Source organism: Euprymna scolopes, chromosome 35 (assembly GCF_053919585.1).
Source record: "Euprymna scolopes isolate OS-2025 chromosome 35, ASM5391958v1, whole genome shotgun sequence".
NCBI lineage: Eukaryota > Metazoa > Mollusca > Cephalopoda > Sepiida > Sepiolidae > Euprymna > Euprymna scolopes.
In genome coordinates, this window is record NC_136516.1 from 32,615,266 (window position 1) to 32,641,886 (window position 26,621).

The window sequence follows — 26,621 nt, forward strand, 5'->3', positions numbered from 1 at the left end:
ATTTCACATATATTATTATAGAATTGTAATTTCAAAAGTAAAAAAAAAAAAGTACTTGGGTGCCATCAGCTAGAATTGAAACCAAAACTGTACCAAATGTGATGCACATACGGACTGATTAAAAATTAAAAATAAACTAAGTTTTATGTACAAAATGTTTAACAATTTTTTCAATTTTGACCTATTTTTGAGCCCTTAAAAACAATTTTAACCGGCTAAAGACCCATAGAAGAACAGCCCATAAAAAAATCTGATCATTTGAGGCCCCTAGCATCACTTTGCGACTTTTAGTTTCAGAGGAGATAGTTTGAAAAGAAAAAAAAAACAAAACTAAAAGACAGAAAAATCTTTATGATGTATGCACTTGTTACGAATTGAAGATGAAAAAAAAAAAAATTACGTAAATTGATCAAGTATTTTATTCTTTTTTTAACTAAGAAAATAAAATTTTACGATTTTTAGCAATTAAAATTAATTATTTTGAATACAAGCAAAATCTCTGTAGTCGAACTGAATTGTCACCTTTTAATTTTAAAACAAAATGGCGGTTATCAGATTTTGTTTCAGTTCTTCGTAAAATTTGATTTTATTAAAAAAAAATAAAAACAACTTAATTTATGTGATCTTTGGAATGTGGCATCTTTGTTCTGTAACACGTATGTGCATCAATAAGATTTTTCTGTATTTTAAAAATTATTATTTTTTTTTTAAATTAAGTGTAATTTTAAATAAGCACTAAAATAAGCACCTTTTTAGCGCTGTTTCCTAGCACTACAAATACTGATCATCACTTGGGTTGTGGTAACATTCACGTTTAAACTTACTTTCTATAATAAGTTTGAAAGATTGTCTATAGTCTTTCATGATTGAACAATATTTTTTTCTGAGAATGAATTCCTATTTTAGTCACGAAAATTCTTTTAAGTTGAGATCAAACAAAGTTGTGTGTTCATGTTTCCCCTACAACGAAACGTTCACTTATTACCATACGCTGCAGCAATCTTCATTCTTTTCTTTCTCTCAGTCCCAAATGATCGTAAATTTGTACGTGAAGAATGAAACAACAACCAAAAGTGAACACCAAATTCTCAAAATTCAGCAATAACTCATTCCCATGTAAACTATCGTTTACTTTTTCTCAACTGTCTCAAACTAGAGTTCTTTTTTCGCTAATTCGTTGCTTTAATCGACAACATGTCACCTCATATGCATATGTTACCATTTGAAAAAAAAGATCCATCTACAAAATTACGTTTGTTTTTCTCATTCTTTCCTCCACGATCCAATCATCTCAAAGGCCAAAGAGAGGTGTGGTCACCATTACAAAGTTGTTTTTGTTCTTACCTCAGACGCTTCTGAATGGAATGCCCATACAATGTAGTGTGAACGCAGTCCATCTTTTTGCAGTGATAATCTTTGGTTTGGTGGTAATGTTCGCAACAAATATGAATGGAATCGCATCGCAAGAAGAAATTTGATGCCACATTCATCCATTGATTCTGAAAATAAAAAATAATTTTTTCATAATCCATAAGAAGACCTGTTATTGCGACCCTCCCCCATTAAAATGGAATGTTGTTGCGACCCTCCTCCATTAAATGTGGAATGTTGTTGCGACCCTCCCCTATTAAAAGTGGAATGTTGTTGCGACCCTTCCACATTAAATGTGGCATGTTGTTGCGACCCTCCCCCATTAAATGTGGAAAGCTGTTGCGACCATCCCCCATTAAATGTGGAATGTTGTTGCGACCCTCCCCCCATTAAATGTGGAATGTTGTTGCGACCCTCCCCCATTAAATGTGGAATGTTGTTGCGACCCTCCCCCATTAAATGTGGAATGTTGTTGCGACCCTCCCCCATTAAATGTGGAATGTTGTTGCGATCCCCCATTAAAAGTGCAATGTCAAGACAAATTGCATCAAAGTGAGACATAAAAAGCATTATAAAAGTTAAAACTTGGTTATCGTTAGCAAATTCCATTCTAGTGCAAATTATATGGCGCTAGTTTTGATCCCAGGTTTTATCCAAGGGAGGTAACTAAGAAACTTAATTTTCACTGTCTTTGAAATATTTTTCATTAATAAAAATCGAAATAATGAATTTCAAATAAAACCCATGGTAGCTACTCAATTGTCATGTTGCAGAAATTAAAATATCAAAAAATGATGAAAAACGATAAGGTAGAAAATTAGTTATTAATGAAAACAATTTTTTAAAGACAGTTTTTCATTTTCTCCTCTAGATAAAACTCGTGATTCAAACTAGCACCAAATATGTTGCTTTTGTGGGTTTACGAGTTAGTGATTATTAACTATTTTGGACTTTTAACTAAAATTTTACTAACATTATTTTAAGTTTTAGAAATTTTTAAAATAAGAATTGATAATTTGTATTATTGGGATGACTGTTCTCATTTTTGTTTTTTATCAGGTCGATGATGCTGTTTATTGTTGTTAGTATTGGGATGATTAATTGGAATCTGAACTTTTTAGGGTAACGGAATCAGTATCGAAAAAATTTGTGCCTATTTTTACAAGGCCAAAAATTTTTAATCATCTTTTTTTATTTTATTTTATTCATTTTTTTTTTTTTTTAAAACAAAATCTTCCACTACTGGTAGTAATAATAAAATAAATTTTTACTGATTTTAAACTACCAGTAAGATTAAAATCTAGAGATTACCCCCCCCCCCATAAGCATATTTTTATGTTTGAGAAAATATAGGCGTTTTTAACATTTGTTTTTACGATAATTGGGAAAAAACAACTTTATAGTTGGTACAGTTCATGCCACCTCACATCTTCAAAATTGGCTCGAAAGTCAACACCAAAGTGTACCTGGGGATATGCTGAAGAGGGTGGTTGATACCCTGGAGCAATCAGGTAGAAGCAGGTTTGACAGCAGGACTCAGCGCCAGCCCACAAGTCCAAAGAGACCCAGGCTTGGCTTCAGAAGGAGGGCTACGACTTTGTACCTTTCTTTCGCTGCCTCCTACCCCAACTTGAACCCGCTAGATTACTTTGTTTGGTTATGCGTCAAGAACATTACCAACATGACCTCCCACAACAGATTTATAAATAATCAGAATCGGAATTGGTAACTGTGTCAGAATCAGGAAAAATATTGGAATCCTCCCATCACTAGTTGGTTGATGTATATGATGCTGATGCTTGGTGTCTAGTTGAGGTTCACAAACATGACGTACATAACATTCCTTCAAAAGTGACTATAACCATTATCATATTCGGTTTAATGTCCATTTTACCTTCCAAACTCTTTGACAATTATTTTTTCAGTTGAAATAAGATTTTTGTAGAGCAGATACCATCCTGGTGCTAATCCAGAGAGAGATGATGAAAATAAGTGTTTTTAGTGAGACACCATTTCTAGGTGATTGCTTACCAAAGCTAAAGTATATTTCACTTGCCATGTTCTGCTTAATTATGGCTGATAGAACAAGAACGGTTTGAAATTCTGTACAGATTCTCCACAGTTTGACATAAACATTCCATAGTTTGACAAATGCACTTGAAAAAAAAATTGACGTTATATCGGTTGAAACGTTGTGCAAATAACCAAGATGAGAACAGTAGTTTGAATAATGCATAATTGTGACCAAGTCAGATAAGAATGGGGGGGGGGGGGAAATGAATAAATTCCTCTTTTCCTTTATTTTTTTTATACACTAGCTATGATAGTTAATGTTCTTTCAAAAAGAAATACACTGATGGCCGGACCTGGATCTATCTGCTATCTATTCTATGCAGTTGCCTTCAATCTCAATACTGAACTGGGAGCATGCCTTTTCCACAAGCGCTGGCAGAAGCTCAGCAAATACTTGGCGAATGGCGGTGATCAGGCTGGCTTTGGTGTTGTGGGAGGTCATGTTGGTGATGTTCTTGACTTATGACCAAACGAAGTAATCCAGCGGGTTCAGGTCGGGAAGGAGGGAGGCCAGTGAGAGAAGGGTATAAAGTCGTAGCACTCCTTTCGAAGCCAAGCCTGGGTCTCTTTGGACTTGTGGGCTGGCGCCGAGTCCTGCTGCCACACTCAGGGTCTGCCAGCTTCTACCTGATTGCAACAGAGGATTACCACACTCTTAAGCACATCTTTATTGTTGACTTTCAAGCCAACTTAGATGTGAGATGGCATGATGTGGCCCTCACTTAAATCCATACCAAAGATCATAATCATGGCTGGAAACTTTGTTTTCATCACCCTAGGCACATCCCCACTGTTATTCGTGGCAATCCAGCAATGCATTTTGAGGGTGCTGTTGTCATAATTTGGATTGGTAGAGAGTATGAGTTGTACAGCGGCGCATCTCCGATCTCGCTTGTTGAATATTGTGTCACTTTCAGACATGATAGAAGGCTCCTATCGCTCTTGGGATTTGTACACAACTGGCCAAAAATAAAACCAGTTTTCATGAAATGGAATTGTGTCGCATTTTTTCTAGGATGATAATTTTATCGTTCTGCCCTGTACTAGACTTATTATTTGATTAAATTAAATCTATGGGACTTGAATTTTTCAAATTTAACTATAAATAAGAATATTATAAATACAGATATTTATGGTATCTTACTGGGTGCTCAATATTATGGAATTATAAATGCCAAACATGAATTTTTGAAACAGACCACATTTTTTTTTAATAAAAGTAGTTTTTTATAATTTATTTTAATTTTAACTATTTTTTACCTGTGTTTGTTGTGACAGGAGCGTCTGATTCTTCTGCTGTTTCATCTGTGAAAAGGAAAGAAAGATTAACATGAAAACAAAATTCTTTGCATTTGATCAATTTTTTTTTTTTTCTGTAGAATTTTGGTTCTTTGTTTGTTATTGTAGTGAAATTTGAAATATGGAATTTCAAGTGAAACCAATGGTATCTATTGAATTGTCATGTTACAGTAAAGAACATATCCAAAAATTATGAAAAACGATAAGCTAGCAAATTAATTAAGAACGAAAACAGTTTTTCAAAGACTATTAGCGAAAATTGAATTTGGTAGAAAGAAAAAAAAAACAAAAAAACCCGGAAATTCTAATTGTAAGAAAAGAGTAAATATTTTCTGAAAACTAAAAATCATTGGCCAATTTAGCTGAGCCCAACCCTTTTCCTGATCATCAATGATCTCCTAAAACACATTCTTAAATCATTCATAGACATTTGTTCAAATGATACCACGATCTATGGTAACACTTCAAAAGGTCAGCAATGATCAAGATCTTTCTGATTCTTTCTCTTCTGATCTTGAGCACATGGTGCAATGGGGAAAAAGGTGGCTGGTTAATTTTAATGCATCTAAAACCAAGCTTCTCTCTTTTCATCATAGGTGTTCTGACCGAATGAATGGCTCTCATCTTGGAGAAGCATCATGTCTAGACAAGCTTCTGGGACCGACCTTCACTCCTGATCTGTAAATGGAATATGTACATTGAATCTGTTGCCAACATCAGTGGAAAAATTGTTGAATCGTTCCACCGCTCCAGTAGGTATCTCACTGCCGATGCAATCCTCTATCTGTATAAGAGCCAAGTACATCCTAAAATATATATATTATATATAATAGATTACAGATAATTTATAGATAATCTATATAACTATAAAGATATACTATGTGTGTGAAGACAACTCTCAACCTATATACTCCACTAACTTTTGATGTATAGATTTGAAATTTGATATATTTCCTATTCAGACATATGGAAATAAATTTTATATGTTTCATCGGGGAAAAAACAGCAGCTAAGAGGAAAAATTGAAAAATTGGTACTTAGGGGTGGGGGGGCATCAGATTTTTAACTGTTTGTCAACTTTCCCTATGTTAAGAATAAGTAAGATAATAATAACGTCGTGGCAAGCTAGTCTAACTGTTATCGCATTTGACTCACCGGTTTGAGATTATAGCTTGGATCTCAGCTTGAGTATTTTTTATTTGCAAGAAGTAAACTGTTGACAAAAAAAAATAATACTCCCATGCATATGTCTCAGTTAGTTTCCATTTTTTTTTTACTTCATTTTTTAAACGGAATTTAACGTTACATTTAATATCGGCGAACGCTGGACACGTCTGCTACTTATTTACATGTACATCAAATCTGTTGCCAACATCAGTGGAAAAATTGTTGAATCATTCCATCGCTCCAGTAGGTATCTCACTGCCGATGCATTCCTCTACCTGTATAAGAGCCAAGTACATCCTAAAATGGAGTACTATTACGACATCCGGGAAGAAGCTGCTTACGGCGCTCTAACCTGCCTTAATAGAGTTCAAAACGGGCTTCGTATACTAGTAAGTGATGACCTTTTCTCTTCTCTGTAACTACAGAAGAGATTGTGAACATGTCTCTTCTCCATCGTTATTTTCATAGCAGGTGCTCGTTTGAGCTCCGATCTATGTCCACCCCCTTACCAGACTTTCGCAAAAATCACCCGATTATCTACAACCACTATCAACAATTTCTCCCACTCTCCATCTGTGCCTAAATCTAAATGCAGATTCTATGAACAAAGCTTCTTTCCTAGAATTGCCCATCTGTGGAACACTGTTCTGTTGGCCTGCTTCTCAGCCAACTACAATATCGTAGCCTTCAAGTTCAATGCAAAGATGTTCTTGTTGAACCATTCACTTAAATAATCAAATTCTATCCAACTTACACCATTAACAATTACTATACTACCATACTATATACTTGCTCTGTCCTCCATCGAGCACTCTTTGATAAACACATGGGTTCCAGTGGATGTAGGAAACCAAACTATACAATCATTTAATATATATATGTGCGTTTCCTTAAAACAAATATACGTTTATAATGTATATATTCAATAAGGCTATCTTAAAATTGGAACGGCTTATTAAGCTCAATGAAAATGGATTTACACTTTCAGAGCAAATGTAACTTTATTAAACATTTCAAAATCACAGGGATATACACTTAATTCATATTGTTTAAATTCACGTGTCTTACATGTGTTTCATTGAATGGCATAACCACCTTGCCTTTATATATATATATATATATATACACACAAAACTTTATTAAACATTTCAAAATCACAGGAATGTACATTTAACTTATATTCATATTGCGTAAATTACTGCATCTTACACAGGTTTCATTGAATGGCATAAACCAAACAATCATCAGAGACTTTCCATTAGTTCACCCAAGAATAAAAATGTATAGTTTTTTTTTCTTTTTTTCTTTTGGTTCAAAAAAGAAAGGTAATCTTAAAACGAATTGGAAAAGTTTAAAAAACATCAAAATCCAAAATCCAGAAAAAGATCCACTTGGTTTAAAAAAAACATTGAAGAGATATTGATAGGCAGAAGAAAAAAAAGAAATTTAGTTTGTAGACCACAAGTGGAATAGGCCCATTTGAATTCATACTGAGCTCTAGTTCCACTCATGGTCTACGAACTAAATTTCTTTTCTTTCTTCAACCTTTATCTATAACAAGTGGATGTTTTTACCATATATATATATATATATATATATATATATATATATATATATATATACTAGCATTTCAGCTTGGCGTTTCCCGGGTGTTTGGAGGTGTATGTTGAGCAAAAAAAAAAAAAAAAAAAAGCGGTCAATTTTTTAAAACTTTGACCCATATTATGACCCCTTAACATTTGTTTTGGGCTCAAATCAAGTTATTAAGTTATATCCATGTCCAAGGAACCTATATCTAAAATTTCAAGTGTTTAGACCCAAAATTGGCAGAGGAGTTTAGTAGAGTTCTCAAAAGTCAAATCTTTGAACTTTGACCCCTTAACAGCCAAATTTCTGGTCGAAAATGGATTACAAAGATTTTCCCAAATCTCAGTACCCTGTATATCAAATTTTGAATCTGCAGACTTAAAATTGACAGAGTTATTGCGTAGGGGAATGTACACAGACATGTTCACTTTTATTGATATATAGATAGATACACTAATAGATTAAACAAAAATATATACGTATACATAAATATATATGGAAACATTTTTTGTTTACTGTATAAAGATTTTACGCAAATATTATGCAAGTATAAATCATGTAGAATATCTGCATGAATATAATTACACGCAATAGTTAACTCTAGATCATCCCATGAGAAAACCGAAAAAACTAATAGGGAATTAATTAAAATGAATGTTTAAAAGAATATGCAAATTAGCTAGATCTTTTGCTAGTGAATGCATTTCCACAATCCATGTATAAGAAAATTGTATTTTCTTTTAAATAAATAGAAAAGAGGGTTTTTAATATGAATATCAATACACACAAAAGAAAAACGAATTTATAGGAGCGTGTGTATATATATATATATATATATATATATATATAACCCAGTACTACCTGCCTCATGGTTCGGTCACCGACGACTAAACTGGTTCCCCCACCAGACTGGTTTGGTGATGAGGGTGGCTAGTCTCCCTGAAGGATTAAAAACAAGACCTTCTAAAGGGCGAATGAACCCTTTTTTGGGGTCAATGGCCAACTAGCACCGTGTATATTTGTGTGTGTGTATATATATATATATATATATATATATATATACTAGCAGGGGTGCCCGGCGTTGCTCGGGTGTTTGGAGGTGTATGCTGTGCAAAAAAAAAAAAAAAAAAAAAAAATGGTTAATTTTTTAAAACTTTGACCCCTATTATGACCCCTTAAAATTTATAGTTTCAGGCTCAAATCACTTTATTAAGTTAGATCCAGGTTCAAGGAACCTATATCTAAAATTTCAAGTGTCTAGACCCAAAATTGTCGGAGGAGTTTGGTAGAGTTCTTAAAGGTCAAATCGTTGAAATTTGACCCCTTAACAGCCAAATTTCTGGCTGACACCCGTCACATCGATTTTCCCAAATCTCAGTACCCGGTATTTCAAATTTCGAGTCTATAGACTAAAAAATTGACAGAGTTATTGCGTAGGGAAATGTACACAGACAGACAGACACACAGACAGACAGACACGTTCACTTTTATAGATATATATGTGTGTGTGTGTGTTGGGGTGGAGAGGGCTTCCGTAAGCCGTGGTGAAGGCAACCTTTCTAAAAGAAGCAAATCTCTGATTTAAAAAACCATAAAGCAGGAGACCAGTACCCGCATTAAGCTGGTCTGCAGTTTAACTTGTTGCTGGCTATCTTGCTCTTGCTTGTTGCGAGAGAGAGACTTAGCTGTCATACAAAGCTAAAACTCTGTAACATCATCTTTGTATAGATACTCCCTCAGGCATTTGGGCTCATGGACATTAAGTGTCTGAGGGAGTGGCACTCGTCTGATAAGACATTGCAATCATATATATATATATATATATATATATGCAGAATTTTTTCTCTATGGTATATTTTATTATTTTTTTTGTCTATTAATTCTAGTTTTGATCCTTTCCAACTTCCGAATAACAATTTTCATTTCTGGTGGGAAGTGACTGATGTAATCACCATATCTATCATAAGTCCGAATTTAAAAAAAAATTTATAAGTTGTTCAAAACCAGTCAGTGAATCCTGGAGGGTTGAAAAGTTCTCAGACTTATGATAGATATGGTGATTACATCAGCCAGTTCCCACCAGAATTGAAAATTGTTATTTGGAAGTTGGAAAGGATCAAAAATAGAATTAATAGACAAAAAAAGTATTTTATTTTATATATATACTAGCAGGGGTGCCCGGCGTTGCCCGGGTGTTTGGAGGTGTATGCTGTGCAAAAAAACAAAAAAAAAAAATGGTTAATTTTTTAAAACTTTGACCCCTATTATGACCCCTTAAAATTTATAGTTTCGGGCTCAAATCATTTTATTAAGTTAGATCCAGGTTCAAGGAACCTATATCTAAAATTTCAAGTGTCTAGACCCAAAATTGTCGGAGGAGTTTGGTAGAGTTCTTAAAGGTCAAATCGTTGAAATTTGACCCCTTTACAGCCAAATTTCTGGCTGACACCCGTCACATCGATTTTCCCAAATCTCAGTACCCGGTATTTCAAATTTCGAGTCTATAGACTAAAAAATTGACAGAGTTATTGCGTAGGGAAATGTAGACAGACAGACACACAGACAGACACGTTCACTTTTATATATATATATATTTCATTATTTTTTTTGGGGGGGGGGGTACAAACAAAACTTTATTATAGCTATGAAAAAGGGGAGACTGAGTTTTTTGTATCCATGGTAAAAAGAAGGGCGAAGGGAAAATATTTAATGAAGGTTAAGAAAAAAAAAAAAATAATGGGGTAGTGTTGGTCGACCAGTTTTTGCCCTCACTTTTCAAAAGCCAAATTGAGAGTTTTCTTTTTATTTTGTAATATTTTATTATTATAGGGAAACAAATTTAAACGTGGGGAGTGGCTAAAATAAAATCAAATTATTTGGGAAGAAAAAAAAAAAATGAGAGGAACGACTAAAATAAATCTATCGTTATGATATGGGGAGAAAACGCCTAAGGGACAAATCACGTCCAAACCTAAAAGACAATCCTTCTGCTTACAGAGAGAAGATCTCCTTAACCAGACGTGAATAGTCTCCAAGACCTTCAAATGAAATAACGAGTGAGTGTGACTCAGGATAGAAAATGAGTCACTGCTGAAATTTATTGCGCATCGCGGGTTTTTAAGCAAATGGTCCGTTATAGCGGAACCATACGTATTGCTCAAAATATCCGTTCGTTGGTAGATTCCATTCCGGATTTTACTAGGTACGTGTTGTTGGACGCGACCATCTAACCTTAGGGTTGTGCTGCCCACGTAGTTGGCACTGCAACTACATTTAAATTGATAAATAACATTATTCATATGATGGGGGGGGGGACAGAACATCCTTTCGAGAGGATAGCAATAATGGTTTTGTCACATTGGAGGCAAAAGTCTTTATCATGGATACAAAAAAACTCAATCTTCCCTTTTTCATATATAAGGGAGTAGTCACCAACAATGTGTATTTTTTTAACATTATTTTATTATTCCGTGTCTTGGTTTTTCATTGAGAATTATGTTTGGATCATTGTAATAATGTTTTTAAGTCATTGAAATCGTTTACGCGCGTTTCAGACGGTCTGTGACGCGTCCTCGTCAGAAATTGACACATTTAAAAATAATTTCTGACGAGGACGCATCACAGACCGCCTGAAACGCGCGTAAACGATTTCAATGACTTAAAAACATTATTACAATGATCCAAACATAATTCTCAATGAAAAACCAAGACACGGAATAATAAAATAATGTCAAAAAATACATTGTTGGTGACTACTCCCTTATTTAAATATACATCTTTCTTTCGCTGGAATTTCTTAACCCATTTTATATATATATATATATATATATATATATATATATATATATATATATATATAAAAGATCGAAATCTATAATTGTGTCGAATCAGAAATGTAAAAGGGACCAGCAATTGGATCAGAACTGGGAAAAATATTGGAATCGTTGCATCACTAAAGGTGACGTTTGGATACTTTGCATAGAAAATGGTAAACGTACCTGTGGTTGACATGGTATTCAAGGTTGTGGTGTCTGTACTGGTGGTAGCGATTGTATCAGCCAATGCCAACAGGTACATCTGATCCAGACTGGTAAGTCCTGGTAGGAGCATGTGCGTGAGATGCTTGGCCAGCAGTTGGCACTGCATTGGACCAAAGACATTTAACATTTGGTGCGGGGTGCGAGCGGATACAGACATAAAATGACTCCTTGTGCTAGTTGTCCTTTGTCTAGACACTTCTTTGTTGTCTCCTGAATGGTTAGAAAAGACATCGGAGTCAGAATCAGAGTCCATGACGGCAGTATTGAAGAGATCCGTATAGTCCTGAGAAGCAGGTCTCCCAGTTCCGGTACTGGCAGCTGCGACATCGGCATCGATTGAAGAATCTGTATCGGCAGCTAAAAGTGCATAAATCGGCAAAGGAGGAATCGATATGATTTCAATATAGTCCAAAGTGGTTTCTTCACAGATGCCGGTCTTCTCGTTCGGGGTCGTGGCACCGATAGACATTGCCCGTTGACGATGGATTGAATGTACCTTGCTTTCTTGGGCATCCATCTCGTCTTTGTATGTAGCCTGATAAACTTCACTGCCAGCAATGCAGCGTACAAGGTGTGAAAGAATAGCACGGACTCTCTTAATCCGACCAAAATTCAAGAGTTCCATTAGTTGCTTCGGATGATATTGCGGCAAGACAGGATTTGCCTGTCTGGCAGCTTCAAATAATCCCAGGTCTGTAATCAGTGAGAGGCTTGCAATGCTCTCACTCTTTGTTAAACTTGCCCGCTTGTTCAACTCTTTCTTCTTTGGATGTACTGGTGTCAGTGTGTTCACGGGAAGTTGCTTGAAACTCGACGTAGAGAGTGAAGACTTGAAATTTTGCATAGATTTGCTCGCCGAAAGCATCGATGAACTAGCTAACGCAGACAGACTGAAGTCGGACAAGCTACGTTTATCGCAGTCTGGCTCTTCAAAGCCTTGGTTGTCAATAGAAGCTGTACCACGCCACTGGGAATAAACATGGACTTCATTGTCCATGGCAACAACAAGGATTCCCGAACGTACCCAGGACATATGCATTGGAAGAGGAGGCAGGCCATCCGCTGTAGTCAATTCAACACTACGCAGTTTCATCCAGCGGATTACCTCCTCATAATTATCGACCACAATGCTCTTGGCTCTCTGCATGCGTTTCTGATGGCTGGATCGCTGCTTGCGGACACTCATGTTTTTGCTACCCATGGATATTTGAGCGATTTCGTCAGACACCTGGGCATACATGAGAATCTTGGAGCCGACCCCAACTGTAAGTATATGGGATCCATCCTCTGTGGAAACCCAGTCTAATTGTACGAGGTGCTTTTGAACGAGGATCCCCGTCTTGTTTCCATATTCAGCGATGGATTTACGCACGCTATGGATTGTGGACAAGCTGGGTACGGACTTTGTGCGAGACATGGCTAACGATGCTGACATTGAAGAGTCCTCCCCAATGCGGAAAACAGGTAGGTTTGTATTCTCCGGACTCAAGATTAAGTTCAGGTCAATCTCGGCTTTTGGATCCGGAATGCTGATGTTATTCAACTCGATCGTGTCTTCAAGTGACCATTCTGAACCGCCTGTCGAAGAAACGATGACAATATGTGAATTAGAAAGAAATTTTAAAAAACAAAAACAATTTTTGTTAATAAATTAAAATAAGACATTTTTTTAATAAAAAAAAAAAAAATTTTAAGAGAATCACAGAATTAAAAGTTAAGAGAAAAATGATAAAACTACCATAAATTTAAAATATTATTATAGCAATAACGTTTTATATATATATATATGCAGGATGGAACGATAAATTTGTCGCCCTAAAGAAAAGAACACTACAGCTTTATTTTAAAACTTTTATCGAAAAGATCTGTTCCAGTAACTTGACTATATAGTAGAGCTGATATCTATTCAATGTAGCCACCTTCAGCATCAATCACTGCCTCGATAAGGGTCCGGAACTGGGAGCATGCCTTTTCACAAGAGCCAGCTGGAGCTCGGCAGATGGCGACGATCAGGATCGCTTTGGGGTTTTGAAAAGTCATGGTGATGTTCTCGACGTCTGACCAAATGAAGTAGTCTAGTGGGTTCAGGTCAGAAAGGAGGGGGGGGCAGTGAGAGAAGGGTACAAAGTAATAGCACTCCTTCTGAAGCCAAGTCTGGGTTTCTTTCGACTTGTGGGCTGGCACAGAGTCCTGCTGCCACACTCAGGGTTTGCCAGCGGTCACCTGATTTAATCAGGGGATCACCACACTCTTCAGTATATCCAGGTACACTTTGGTGTTGACTTTCAAGCAGACTTTGAAGATTTTTTTTTTTTTTTTTTTTAACATAGGCATCACCACATTATCAAGGCTAAAAGGCCACTCAAGGATAAGGGTTAAAGAGTGTACAGTAGAAATTGGACAATATAGTAATCATTAGTAATGAAAATTTGGTAAATTTGATAACTTATATGGAATGGTTCATCAAGAACTTATTTACGTTAGACTTGAAGACAACCATATTGTAGTCAGCTGGAAAGCAGGAAAACGGAAGACAATTCCACAGGCGTGCAGTTCTAAGAAAGAAGCTTTGTTCATGGAATCTACGTTTAGGTTTAGGCACAGATAAAGAGTGGGGGGAATTATTGATAGTGTTTACAGCTAGACGAGTGTTTCTTGTGAAAGTTTGGCAAGGGGGGACCATAGATTGAAGCTCAGTCGAACACTTTCCATGAAAATAACGATACATCAGAGACAAACTCGCAACATCTCTTCTGTGAGATAGAGGATGCGGCCCTTACTTGAAACCACACCAAAGATCCTAACTGTGACCGGAAACTTATATATATATAAACAAAGTAATAGCGTGTGTGTGTGCGCGCAACTCTCCTACAGTTCACTCCACTGGACCGATGGTCCTGCACAAAATTAGTGAAGGTCAAGGTCATCTTTGCTAGTGTGTGTGCATACATATGTATGTATGTATGTGTATATATATATATATACGTTGTTTATTATTATCACAACCTCAAGTGTATTAACTTAATTCATTACAAGTTGTTTCAATAGACAAGGATGAAATTATCCGTCCATATCGTCAGATGATTCAAGTTAAAATAAAAAGGAAAGATATGTTTTTTTTTTTTGTGATTACATATGGATATTAAAAACCAAGAGAATGGAAGCAAGAGAGAGAAAGAGAAGAAGGGAAAAGGGGGAAATGAAAAGAGAGGGGGAAAAGCAATAAAAATACAAGTTAAATTAAAAATTTGTAAGATTATAAAGATAAGACAAGGTAAAGAGAGGAAAGAAAAAGAAAAAAGGAAATAGATAATTGAACGTGTCAAAAAAGTTTATAAATATGGTGTTGTGCCAAAAGGATCAGGTAGTTGCTGAAGGAAATGATCAGCAGGAATTTGTCACCTCTACACTGATAATTGCGTAAGTATGAAACATTAGCATCTGTTAGTATAAAGAATAATTATTATTTAATTATAATTGCACTTAAGGATGGTCACTGTCTGCAGAATAATAACTATAAGATGATCAACTAGCGTTTATGCAATGTTCATGACCCTCTGCCGCTACTATCTCTGCCTACTGTTGTTTTGACCCCCCACCCATAACTACCACTTTTTAACATCTCTCTCCACCTAGACTTCCTATTGTTATTTTATCCCTCCCCCCCCCACATACACACCTCTCCACACCCGGACAATACCGGGTACCCCTACTATTAGTTCTTAATTCCCTTCATTACCGTGAACCTGAAAGTGAAAGGGGGGGGGACAACAAAAATTTATTAAAATAAGAGAAAACATTAAAAAATAAAATCCAGTAGAAAAAGTTAAATATTTTAAAAACAAATGTTTTCAAATGAAATAAAAACGCAATTAAAAAAAAAAAAAAAAAAAAAAAAAGAAAGAAATTAATGAAAATGCAGTCGTACGAATCTCACCTGTTGATTCGCATTCATAAATAGCAACACATAAATTAACAGACACATTGTTTGGTTGCTCCGAGGTTGCCCGAATCCCGCCAAAACGATAAGCCACAGCCAAACGGCCACTGTAGGCACAGCACACTGTAATTGGCTTGCCTGGAAGTAAAATTGGAGATTTCAGATTACATCGACAAACAATAACTAAGTAAAGGCAGGATAGAGAAACTTGAATCACAAAAATTATTTCGTAAGTTTAATTTAAAAATTTAGAAAATAAAATAATGATATATAAGTTTTTTTTATTAAATAATAATTAAAACAATTTTCTTTTTTCTGAGACTTTATTGTTAAATCAACTTGTTCATAGTTTTTTTTTTCTCTTCGTTTTGTTGATGGTATTAATCTGAGGGGTCAGCTCCTTGTGGAAAGGGAAAAGTAACACGTTAGTGTTGTTAAAAGTTGCTGAAGGTCTGAACTGATGGAATTAGTGCTAGAAACTTGGACGCCTCGAAAAAGAAAAATTTAGTTAGAATCAAAATTGTCTGTTTTTTTTTTGGGGGGGGTCCAGTTTATGCTGTCTGTTTGGTTGGATTATTAGACATGGTCAAGTGGATAAGAAAGCCATTCTTAACATGAGGGAACCGAGGTGGAGTGTTAGATATTGGTAGGGCAATGCTGAAAGATGTGCTAATCAATGATTTTTATGATGGTTATAATATGCGTAAAAATAGAATGTTATCATAGCGTAATAAATATTTACAGATAAAATTATTTATATTATTTAAAATAATTAGTAAAAACACATAATTAATAAAAACACATTTAATTGGAATTCATTACTGAGATGAGTATTATTTATTAATTTATTTATTGTGGACTATTATCCTCATCTTTCTTAGTCGCTGTTTCACGACGTTTCGGCCAACTATTCCTCTGGCCTTCGTCAGGTGGTAACAGAGGCTTACTTGGCGAAATTATGATGAGATAACAACAACTATGGATGGCAGTAATTTCTGAGAATGCAGTTAGGAGATTCGGAGTTCCTATTCCGTCATGGTTACCACCTAATGAAGGCCAGAGGAATAGTTGGCCGAAACGTCGTGAAAACAACGCCTAAGAAAGATGAGGACAATAGTCTGCAATCAATAAATTAATTAAAATTATTTATGTTAAGTTTTAGCAGAAAAAAATGTCAAAACACAAAGAATTTAAAAATAGGTTGACCCCTGGAGTCAGATGTAGCATTATGTAGAGGTCACTTAAAGTGATGTGACCTTAGGGTAGAGCTTGAAAAACATGTATATAATTAGTCAAGGATCATGTGTATTCAAGAGTGAGGGGTCAGAGTCAAGAGAGGGAGAAAAATTGATCCTCGGAGGGAATCAGAATGTATTAATCTAGGATCAGCATTGCAGCTTTCCAATGGGGAAACATTGGTAAATAAAGTTGCCGAAAAGACAACCTGAAATTTGTTAATTCATTGGGATGAATCTTATTTGCAGCTTTTCCGAGGATCCGTCAAACAAGATCAAAGACAGACCAAGTATGTTTCTATGATTGGCCCGACGTTACAACCCCAGAGAACTGTTATTTGTCCCTTCCTGTTATAAATGCGACGCACCCGTCGTTAAACTGTATCTGTTAAGGTATTAACACTGTCGTAAGTGTTACATACACATCAATTCAACGAACGATGGTAAAATCTACATTAGACGAACACACATATATATACACATGGTATATAGATGACTGTGGGTTTGTGGGTGCGGGGGCGCCTTCAGTCTTTGACAGACTATGGATATCCACGAAGGGGTGCCTGCTCCTTAAATTTTTGTGGCAGAAGGTGCGCAATCTCCAACCACACCTCTCCTGAGTCGACATTGTTAAAGTGATATATATGTACAGGACAACTAGAAACAAATGCTGAGATAAGTGGAGAGCCTAGAATTCCCATTTGGTACTAGCCAGGCTCAATGTTGCTTAACTGCAATGATCTGTCGAGAACCCGTGTGTAATTTGAATGACTGTGACATGTATAGTCAAACGTATATATCACTGGATGATACACAAGCTTTGACACATGTACATAATATCTACTCCCCCCCCCCCCCGTATACAACAGTTATCGGAGAGGAAGTCTTTTAAGTTATTTATTTGAGAGGAAGTTAATCATTAGAGAAAAGAGACATCATCTTGCTCGTCACTGTCATGTAGAGCAGAAACTAGAGAAAAAAACAAAAAACAAACAATCTTGACTATAACAGAAAGTTTTATTTGTTGTGCATCCTATTCTTATAAGCTTATTTCCAGAAAAAATTGACCCCATAATAATATGATCTTTGTCTAAAACACATCCTATTTACTACTTAACAACTTTATCTATGCCAATGTACTTAGTCAATATTTACACTAGCAGACCACCAATATCTAACAATTAGTCAAACAATCTACCTGGGATTGATATAGAACTGGATTTTTTGTGTCTGTTCATCATGGTCCATTCCTGCCACTGGTACCGGGTTGTCAGGGACATGTTTTTGACCTGTGTACTGTACGTCGGTTTCGTAAAAATCCTTTGATCATCGATGGACATCTCGTAACTGGTTATGCTGGTGCTCAGATAATCGTCCAGGGGGTCCATTCCTCCGATACTGCCAAACGGTTCAATGGATTCCATTTCACAACGCCAAAAGTAGACAGATTTGTCCGAGCATGCAGTCACAATGAGATAAGGAGCCAGGCAGGCTGGGTAGATGGATGCAGAGCTTAAGTGGCCAGCAGCGGTCACAGCACAAATTACCTCCACGTTTTCGGGAAGTGGTAGTTGTTGAGCACACACCTGTAACAAAAGAAATATATAAATATTAGTATAAGTAGATTGTAGTTTGCTTGAAGCATTGTTGAAGAAAATTATAAGGTAAAATTAAAAGCCAAGAACAATGCGAGATTTTTTTTTTTTTTATAGAGTAAAATTAAATGAAAACAAAAGAAATAAATTTCTTTTTTTTTGTTGTTTGTTTTTTCTTTTTCACACAAATTTTAACTCTAAACAACAGTAATTTTTTTTTTTTTTTCTGTTGTATTCAATGGTGTTATAAATATTAGTGATGGGACAATTCCAATATTATTCCCAATTCTGTGCAAAATTATGGATTCAGATTCTATGTAAATTTCTAAATACAGTTGTTTTTGTTGGAAGAGGGGGGGAGTAGGATTACCGAAAAAAAAAAAAAGAAAAAAAAAAGAAAAAAAAAAGCCTATGTAAAATGTGCATGTATATTTTCGCAAACGTAAAAAATACACTTATGTTAACTTCTACTTGTAGTTTAAAATCAATAAAATCATTAATCCAAGCCATGGGAAATTAAGTTTTAAACAAAAAACAAAGAAATAAAAATGATAAAAAGAATCATTTTGGGCATCGGAAAACAGGCATAACATTTTCCGATTCCGATACCCTCAAAAGTTCCGATTTTTTTATTTTTTTATTTCCGATTAATCGCCTCAACACTAATTATATATATATATATATATATATATATATATATATATATATATATATATATATATATACACTTATCTTGTGCTTCCTTTTTTAAAATTAAATATGTATTTAACTCTTTTTCAAGATGTCTTTTAACATGTTTTATTAATCATTTGTTCATATATATATATATATATGAGAGAGGGAGAGTTTCATCTTATGCAGTAACCAGGAAATACATAGAAATGCTAATATTTAGCTTGAATATCTGATTTTTTTTTGCTAACAGTTTTTCCACTGATGAGAAGAGTTACCATTATTTGAAACACCACGGATTAAGGATTACTTAGCCCACCAGTTTTGGAGTATTCTGCTGAATAAAAACTACTTGTAACTTTCTACTTTACAGCTTTGTTCTTACTATTATTTATATATCTATAAAGTCTGTGTGTGTGTGTGTGTGTGTGTGTGTGTGTGTGTGTGTGTCTGGTCACAAATAGGCTCCTATATGGTTGAAGATTTTAAAAAACTGATTACATATAATGATAGATGTATCGAGGATCAGGAATGGGTATTTTTGATCTGGCATTACGGTGGTTCATAAAAATTGTGGGGTCTGCGTTCGCGCCTGGTCCCCAAAGTATGGAAATAAAAAAAAGAAAAAAAAAAAAGAAAAACGTTTACAAGGGGTTTTGATATAGATGTACATAATAAGTATGTTTCAACTAAAATAGGGATGGTATAATAAAATTGTGAGATCTGCGTTCACGCCTGTACTCCATGGAAATATGGCACAAACTTTAACAAAGACTTTTCATATCTATTTGCGTAAGTATACTTTGATAATTTTTGTTTTCAGTTTGAAGAAATATGGTATAATTATTGGGTGTTTGTTCATGCCTAACCTCCATAGATTACGTGATTACGCGTCTTAAAAAACATTTACATAACCTTTTTATTTTTATTTATATATCTGTTTAAGCTTTTTTTTGTAAGTGTACTAGAAGGAATTTAGTTGATTACAACCCTTTCTCCGTGTTCTTTACATTACAATAGTACAACCCTGAATCCGACGGCACAATACTACATCGTTCAATACTGTAAAACTGAAACAAAGCTATTCTGCTTGAAAAGGGCGCCATTTTCTTATTCATATCGATTCTTTGCTTTAAAAAACTAAAGTAATTATGTGTTTACTTTTTTAATATCCCATTTTGCTGTTTCGGATTATTTTACATAAGTAAGTAAAGCTTCATTATTTTTCAAAACTGTTTTTGTTTCTTTGTTTTTCGATATTTCGTCGATATTATTTAGTAAGAGTGTTTAGCAGAAAAGTCAACAAATGACTACCCGAAAAAATAAATATACAAGAAATAAATGTTACCATAGTCAATAAAAGTTCAGTTCATGTTTTTTTTTTTTTTTAAATAGTTTTTAATGCTATTTACTTGAAATAATTTCAGTGAACCGAAATTAAAATGAAATTTAAGGCGATAACTACTTAAATGAATTTTTATATAAACTACACATGCCATAATCGAATATTGCTCAAGCACAAAATAACGGAAAACATTAAAATATGTTTATAAATATTCCTTACGTTGACGGAACTCAAATTGTTAACACAAAATGCTCAGGTGCCCCTCCAAAAAAATTTTTTTTACAAAATACTTAAAAATACAAACCAATGAACTTTTCTACCATAAAAGAAACTTTTTGACTATGGTAACATTTATTTCTTGTATATTTATATTATTATATATATAACATTTTCTCTTTGTAAGGAAACATTATTTTGTTGGTCACTCTTGGCTACGAATGGAAAGAAAGTTGATATAAAAAAATATATTTTCGCAAACATTATTTTTACTTTCATCACCTTTTGCTTAGGGTAAAATTTTTGAGTATCAAAACCTATCTCTTTACAACCCCCTCCTTTTCATAACCTATCATACTTTCATCAATCACAGTCCATTTTCTGTAGGCTGTTTTTGAACCCAGTCAACGACGGGTACTTCTGCTAGTATATATTATACACGCACACATTGATTGAACTTTTCTGTTTCAGGCAGAGTTTCCTCTTCCCTTTAACCTATTATGCAAGTTTTCCTGCCAATGACTTTGAATCTGGGTAAATGAAGATGGAGATATATTACTTCTGTCCGTGATAGTTGTGACACACAAACTCAAGTAATATCGGACTAAGACTGATAGATGTAATATGTATCATTTTATGTGTTGCTTCCTTGTAAATAAAATGTCTTCATCAAATCAACTGTGAGTAATCCTCATTTCTGTTATTCGTGTGCTACACGCATATTTTGCATAATCTTCTGCAACACATTTATAGCTACTAGCGGGACCTGTGGAAATTCCACAGGGGACTCATTCATATGTAATATATAGATGTTGGCATTCTGTAGATGTTCAGTGTACATGGAGACGCTCTGATATTATTTTAGCTTTTTTGTTAAAACTGCAAAAGTATTTATCCAAGCTAGCACGAACGCCTGGCAAAGCCTGATCGTAAAGTACACTTAAATATGACATTCTAATTCTTGCAGATTTTGTATACATTATTATAGAGTTAATGTTCTATCGATTTTCATATATTATAAAGTTGCGATTTCAAAAATAAAAAAAATATATCCATATGACTTGGGTGTATTAGCTTGAATCGAAACCAAATAAAAACATATATATATATATATATATATATATTTTTTTTTTTTTTTCATAACTTGAATTCCTTCATCCTTAATTGAAATCGAAACCAAAACTTATAAAAAAATTCTTGGTAAAATTATTCATGACAAGAAATGAAAATACATAACAATTAAAAGACCCGAATGTAAGCATGACACAGAAAATAACAAACTCTATTGTATTAATATATAGATGATATGCCAAAAAATGTCAGTTACCATGAAGAAAACACTATCACATCAATATATTTGGTTTAACAATGTTTTTTTTTTAAATTTTAACAAGTAAGTGTGAACACTGTGCAAGTCTATAAATGGGCCACTATAATAATTTAACGTATAATGATCACCCACTTTATGGCCACCACTAGCGTAAAACTTGAATTTAAGCCGCTGAAATACACATTTGCCGATTTTTTGTTGGAGGAGCGTCAACATGTGGGTGCTCAATTTACGTAAAAGTTTTCATATCTTGGAAACTACTCGTTTGCTGGAATTTTAGACGTTATTTTCGTTTTCAAAATCCTCAAAAACTTATAAATGTCTTAATTTTCCAAGTTTTTTTTTCTATAGTGTGGAAAGTCGATTGTCTGTCCCCTTGCCGATCTTATATTCCCAATAGGTGTCGCAGTGTATCATTCAAAAACAAGATGGTGTGAAGTTTTTCTTCGATAAAATTTCTCATAATATTTGATTTTCTTAAATAAAAAAAACACTACTTGATCGATTTACGTGATTTTTGGAATATGACATTTTCATGCAGTGACAAGTACGTACATTATAAAGATTTTTTTCAGATTTTTATAGTAAAAAAGATTACTAGTGGCCCATTTATAGACTTGCACCGAAAAATATTGGAGGAACTAAATTTTATCTAATTTTATTTTACTTTTCTTTACCCTAAAAAAGGCATATTGCCGCTTTGACATATAAATATTAGTGTTGCGATGATTAATCGGAATCAGGAATTGAAAAAAAAAATCAGAACTTTTAGAGGTATCGGAATCGGAAAATGTTATGCCCGTTTTCCGATGCCCAAAATGATTATTTTTTGACATAATTTTTAGCATGGTAGAAGGAATCCATCTTCTTTGCAGTAGCCTTGGCAATATTCTCAATGTATTTTTCCAATTTATTATTAAAGATGTAAAATATTTTTTCGCACCAGAAGTATGTGTAATGTGAGTCTTTAAGACAGGTTTAGATCTGGTGACCTCAGAGGAAGATTAAATCTGGGCAGCATAAGGAGAGGAGTGCAGAACATGAAACTATGTTGGCTTGGTCACATTGAAAAAAAATATGATAGTAGGTATAGGACAGTTGAGATAGCAGGATCATTTAGCAAGAGAAAGTAAAGGAAACCATGGGAGGAAGTGATAAAAATGCACTTGAAGGAGAGAGGGATAAATAAAGACCTGGCCAGAGATAGGTTAGGGTGGAAGTCAATTTCCTTTTTTTTTTATTATTTTTCACCGATAACAAAACATTGCCATAATGGGCAACTATTTGGTATTATGTCTAACAGGGAATTGTGAGACGTTAAGCAGCAAGATGTCTGTTAACATTACATTTAAACTTCTGCAGGTTAGTACAGTCAGGAAAGCAGGAAATCGGGAGGGAATTCCAAAGTCTAGCAACCTAAAGGAAGAAACCAGTAGAATAGAAAACTTTCCGGCATCTAAAGACCTCAACAGTGAAGGGGTGGGATTTTGTTGCTTGTTGGATTAGTCAAAAGCATGCATGTCAAGGGGGCACAAGTACTATTAGCTTATTAAACAGCTCCGTTCAGTTATCAAACTAGGCATACCCACTGAAAGGTGCCAGCACGTGAAATTAGTGTGGCAAGAGTTGCACCATCTCCAACCACACCTCCCAGAGTCGGCACTGTTTTTATTCCAGTTGGAAGTATATATAAGTTCAGAATCGCTGGAAACAATGCACAGATATGCGGAGAGAACATACTGTGTCTATCGTTCCCAAATGGTTACGCATCTAGTATTGGCCAGACGCATCATTCCTTACTTTAATGATCTTGAGAGAACCGATGTGTCAAAGTTCATTAAAGCCCATCATAATAAAGTACTTATCAAATAGGCACAGAGATGCAACATTGAAATGATGGGACAGAGGTTGGAGCCTGAGCGATAGTGCAGAACTTATTAGATTTGAGACTCTTTTAGAACCTGTCTAAATGTGGGAGACTAATGGTAGATGCACCAGTCCAGATGTGACAATACTTCATACATGGGCAAATTGTGGCTTTGTAAAGATATGGGATACTTTCTTGTGTGAGTAATTTTCTAGCCTGGTCGAGGGAGCCCACCTTTTTTTTTTTGCAGCAGACCTGGCAATGTCCTCTGAATTTCTAAAAGCAATCCAGCACATGCCAGCATGTAAAATGTGTGTTCAACTGATGATGAGGACTTTAAATTTTAATCGTACCTTAGCTGTTGAATAAGAGATCTTGACACTGTTAAGGTTTTTAGAATAATAATTGTCATCATCGTCGTCGTCAGGTTGGTTGTCGTTATCATCAAACGAGTTGATAGTTGTTACTTCTTTCACAGGCGGTTCGAATACAGACGGAGGCCCTGAAACAAAAATGGAGATATAAGAATTCATTACAGCTATTACATATGTAAAAAACAAAATACTTTGGGGACGTAGAGGAATTTCATAGTGGATATTCAACACTAGCTGTATCTACCGGCACTGTCTGGTAGTATTTTGACTAAACAGAAAAAAAAAAAAAAAATATGCCGTTTTTTTTGGCCTCTACAATCCCACCTCCCCAAAAAAGGAAGTAACTCTATATTCATCAATACAGAGTTATATACCATTTTTAAGATGGTGTCTGAATGAAAATAATTCCAAACTAGTCAAAGTATTTTCTGGAAAGAATCAAATCTAATTACATTTCATCCACTAAAACAACTGATTTTGTAGAAAGAAAGTTATGGATGACAAAATTGAGAAAGAGTCTGACATATATATATATATACATATATGAAAGTGAAATTGTCTCTCTGTGTGTGTACATTACCCTACCAAACTACTCTGTCAACTTTCAGTCTACAGACTCAAGATTTTACATAAGGGGTATTAAGATTTGGGAAAATCTTTTTAATCGGTTTTTGGCCAGAAATTTGGCTGCCAAGGGGTCAAAGTTCAACGATTTGACCTTTGAAAACTCAACCAAACTCCTCTGCCAAATTGGGTCTAAACACTTGAAATTTTAGATGTAGGTTATTTGGGTATGGATTAAACTTTTTGATTTTATTTGAGCCCAAAACAATAAATGTTAAGTAAAAATTAGGGTCAAAAGTTAAAAACAATTTGACCTCTGCAGTCTCTACCAAATTACTCAGTCAATTTTTGGTCTAAACATTTGAAATTTTACATAAAGTGTATTCAGACATAGGGTAACCTTTTTAATCAGTTTTAGGACAAATATTTGGCTGCCAAGAGGTCAAAGTTGAAAGAGTTGACCTTTGCAGACTCTACCAAACTTCTCCGCCAGTTTTGAGTCTAACACTTGAAATTTTAGATGTAGGTTACCTGGACATGAGTCAATATATATACATATGCACATAAAGTTATGAACAGTACACAGAGGCCGAGCAAAGCCAGGCTGAACTGCTAGTGTTATAGATATATATTATTTTTTAAAGTTCAATTCACAATTTTTGAAAACCTATGTTCTTTTTTCTCATGAGAGACTATGTTACAGATCTGTTTCATTAGTAATCTTTAACAAACAGTAAAAATATGTTATGATTGTATTTTTGAACGTAACAAACTCTTCAGAAAGTTCTATGGAGAAAAAAAAACATTCAAATACAATCTTTACATGTCACAAACAGTCAAATTCATACCTCTTATGTCAGGGGGTGTATTCCCGTTGTTAGTCAGGTCTCCAACAACGAGAATACACCCTTAGTATTTTTGAACATTTAAGTGCTGTGATATTGAGCTGGAGTCAGAGAGATGGCGAGTTAGTCTTTGTGACAAAGTGTTGGTAGTGTGGCTGATATAGTAAGCAATGTTAGAGGTACATTCTCCCAGCAGTCAATTAAATTGATAAATTACATTGTTTTTTGTTTTTTTCTCAAGTTATTTGTCTGTGAAATGATTACAAGGTTAGTTGTTTGTAATTTTTTATAATAGATGATAAACTTGTATTTTTTTTTGTTATTGTTGGGAGATACGTTTCTGTGAATTATACTTTTGAGAACATTTTCATCAGTTTCTGAGTTTTTATGTAGCTGGTTCCAGTAAAATATGTTCACAGGTTGAGGATTATTTTCTTGTTGAATATTAGCTTTAAGTTGCTAATAAATAGTAAGCAGTAAGTGAAAGATTCTTATGGAATATTGAGATAACCTACCCCACTATAATTTGTTCATCAACAAGAAAGTTTTGGAGCTGGTTATTTGATTAGGATCTGTTTTATATTTTTTGTTCACTGAAGAATATTTTTTTTTGTTTCGGGTTATGTACGAGATTTTTTATTATTGCGATTTTGTAATTCCATCTGCGTTGAATGATAGAAATGTTCTGGTCAAAAATGCTCGCTATACAAAAACAAACATAGATCCACTTATACAACTCTGATAAAAATATAAAATGAAAAATTTGGAGATTGGAAAACGGTAACAAAAAAATAATCAAGCAAAAAAAACTGCTTTTTAATAATAATAATAATAATAAATATATATATATATTTTTTTAAATATCTAACTACACCTAGGTTGAAAATAGATCAGCTTACTTAGATATCTACTCCTGCCATGAAAAACACACACAAAGGAAAGGGTGAACATAAGGTCAACTGTACCTTTGTCCTGAATATGCCCGTCCATTGATTGATTAGGATGGGCACGGTGGAAACTAGGAAGCTGATTAGCTAATTAAAAATTCAATAGCATGTGTGTATATAAAAACACGCGGTAACCACAACTCTTTGTATAAGC

General features: G+C 34.6%; 1 protein-coding gene across 3 annotated transcripts in view; it reads right to left on the bottom strand.

Annotated features, from left to right (window-relative positions):
* The window catches only part of LOC145259797 (dmX-like protein 2), a 441,223-nt gene that overhangs the window by 110,220 nt on the left and 304,382 nt on the right, over positions 1-26,621 (bottom strand). For all 3 annotated transcript variants that reach the window (XM_080117569.1, XM_080117571.1, XM_080117568.1), the window contains 6 exons: positions 24,091-24,239; positions 17,911-18,298; positions 15,475-15,615; positions 11,496-13,115; positions 4,705-4,749; positions 1,345-1,499 (listed from right to left, as the gene is read on the bottom strand). In XM_080117569.1, the coding sequence (XP_079973695.1) occupies positions 1,345-1,499; positions 4,705-4,749; positions 11,496-13,115; positions 15,475-15,615; positions 17,911-18,298; positions 24,091-24,239 (2,498 nt within the window). The remainder of the gene's footprint in view (positions 1-1,344; positions 1,500-4,704; positions 4,750-11,495; positions 13,116-15,474; positions 15,616-17,910; positions 18,299-24,090; positions 24,240-26,621) is intronic.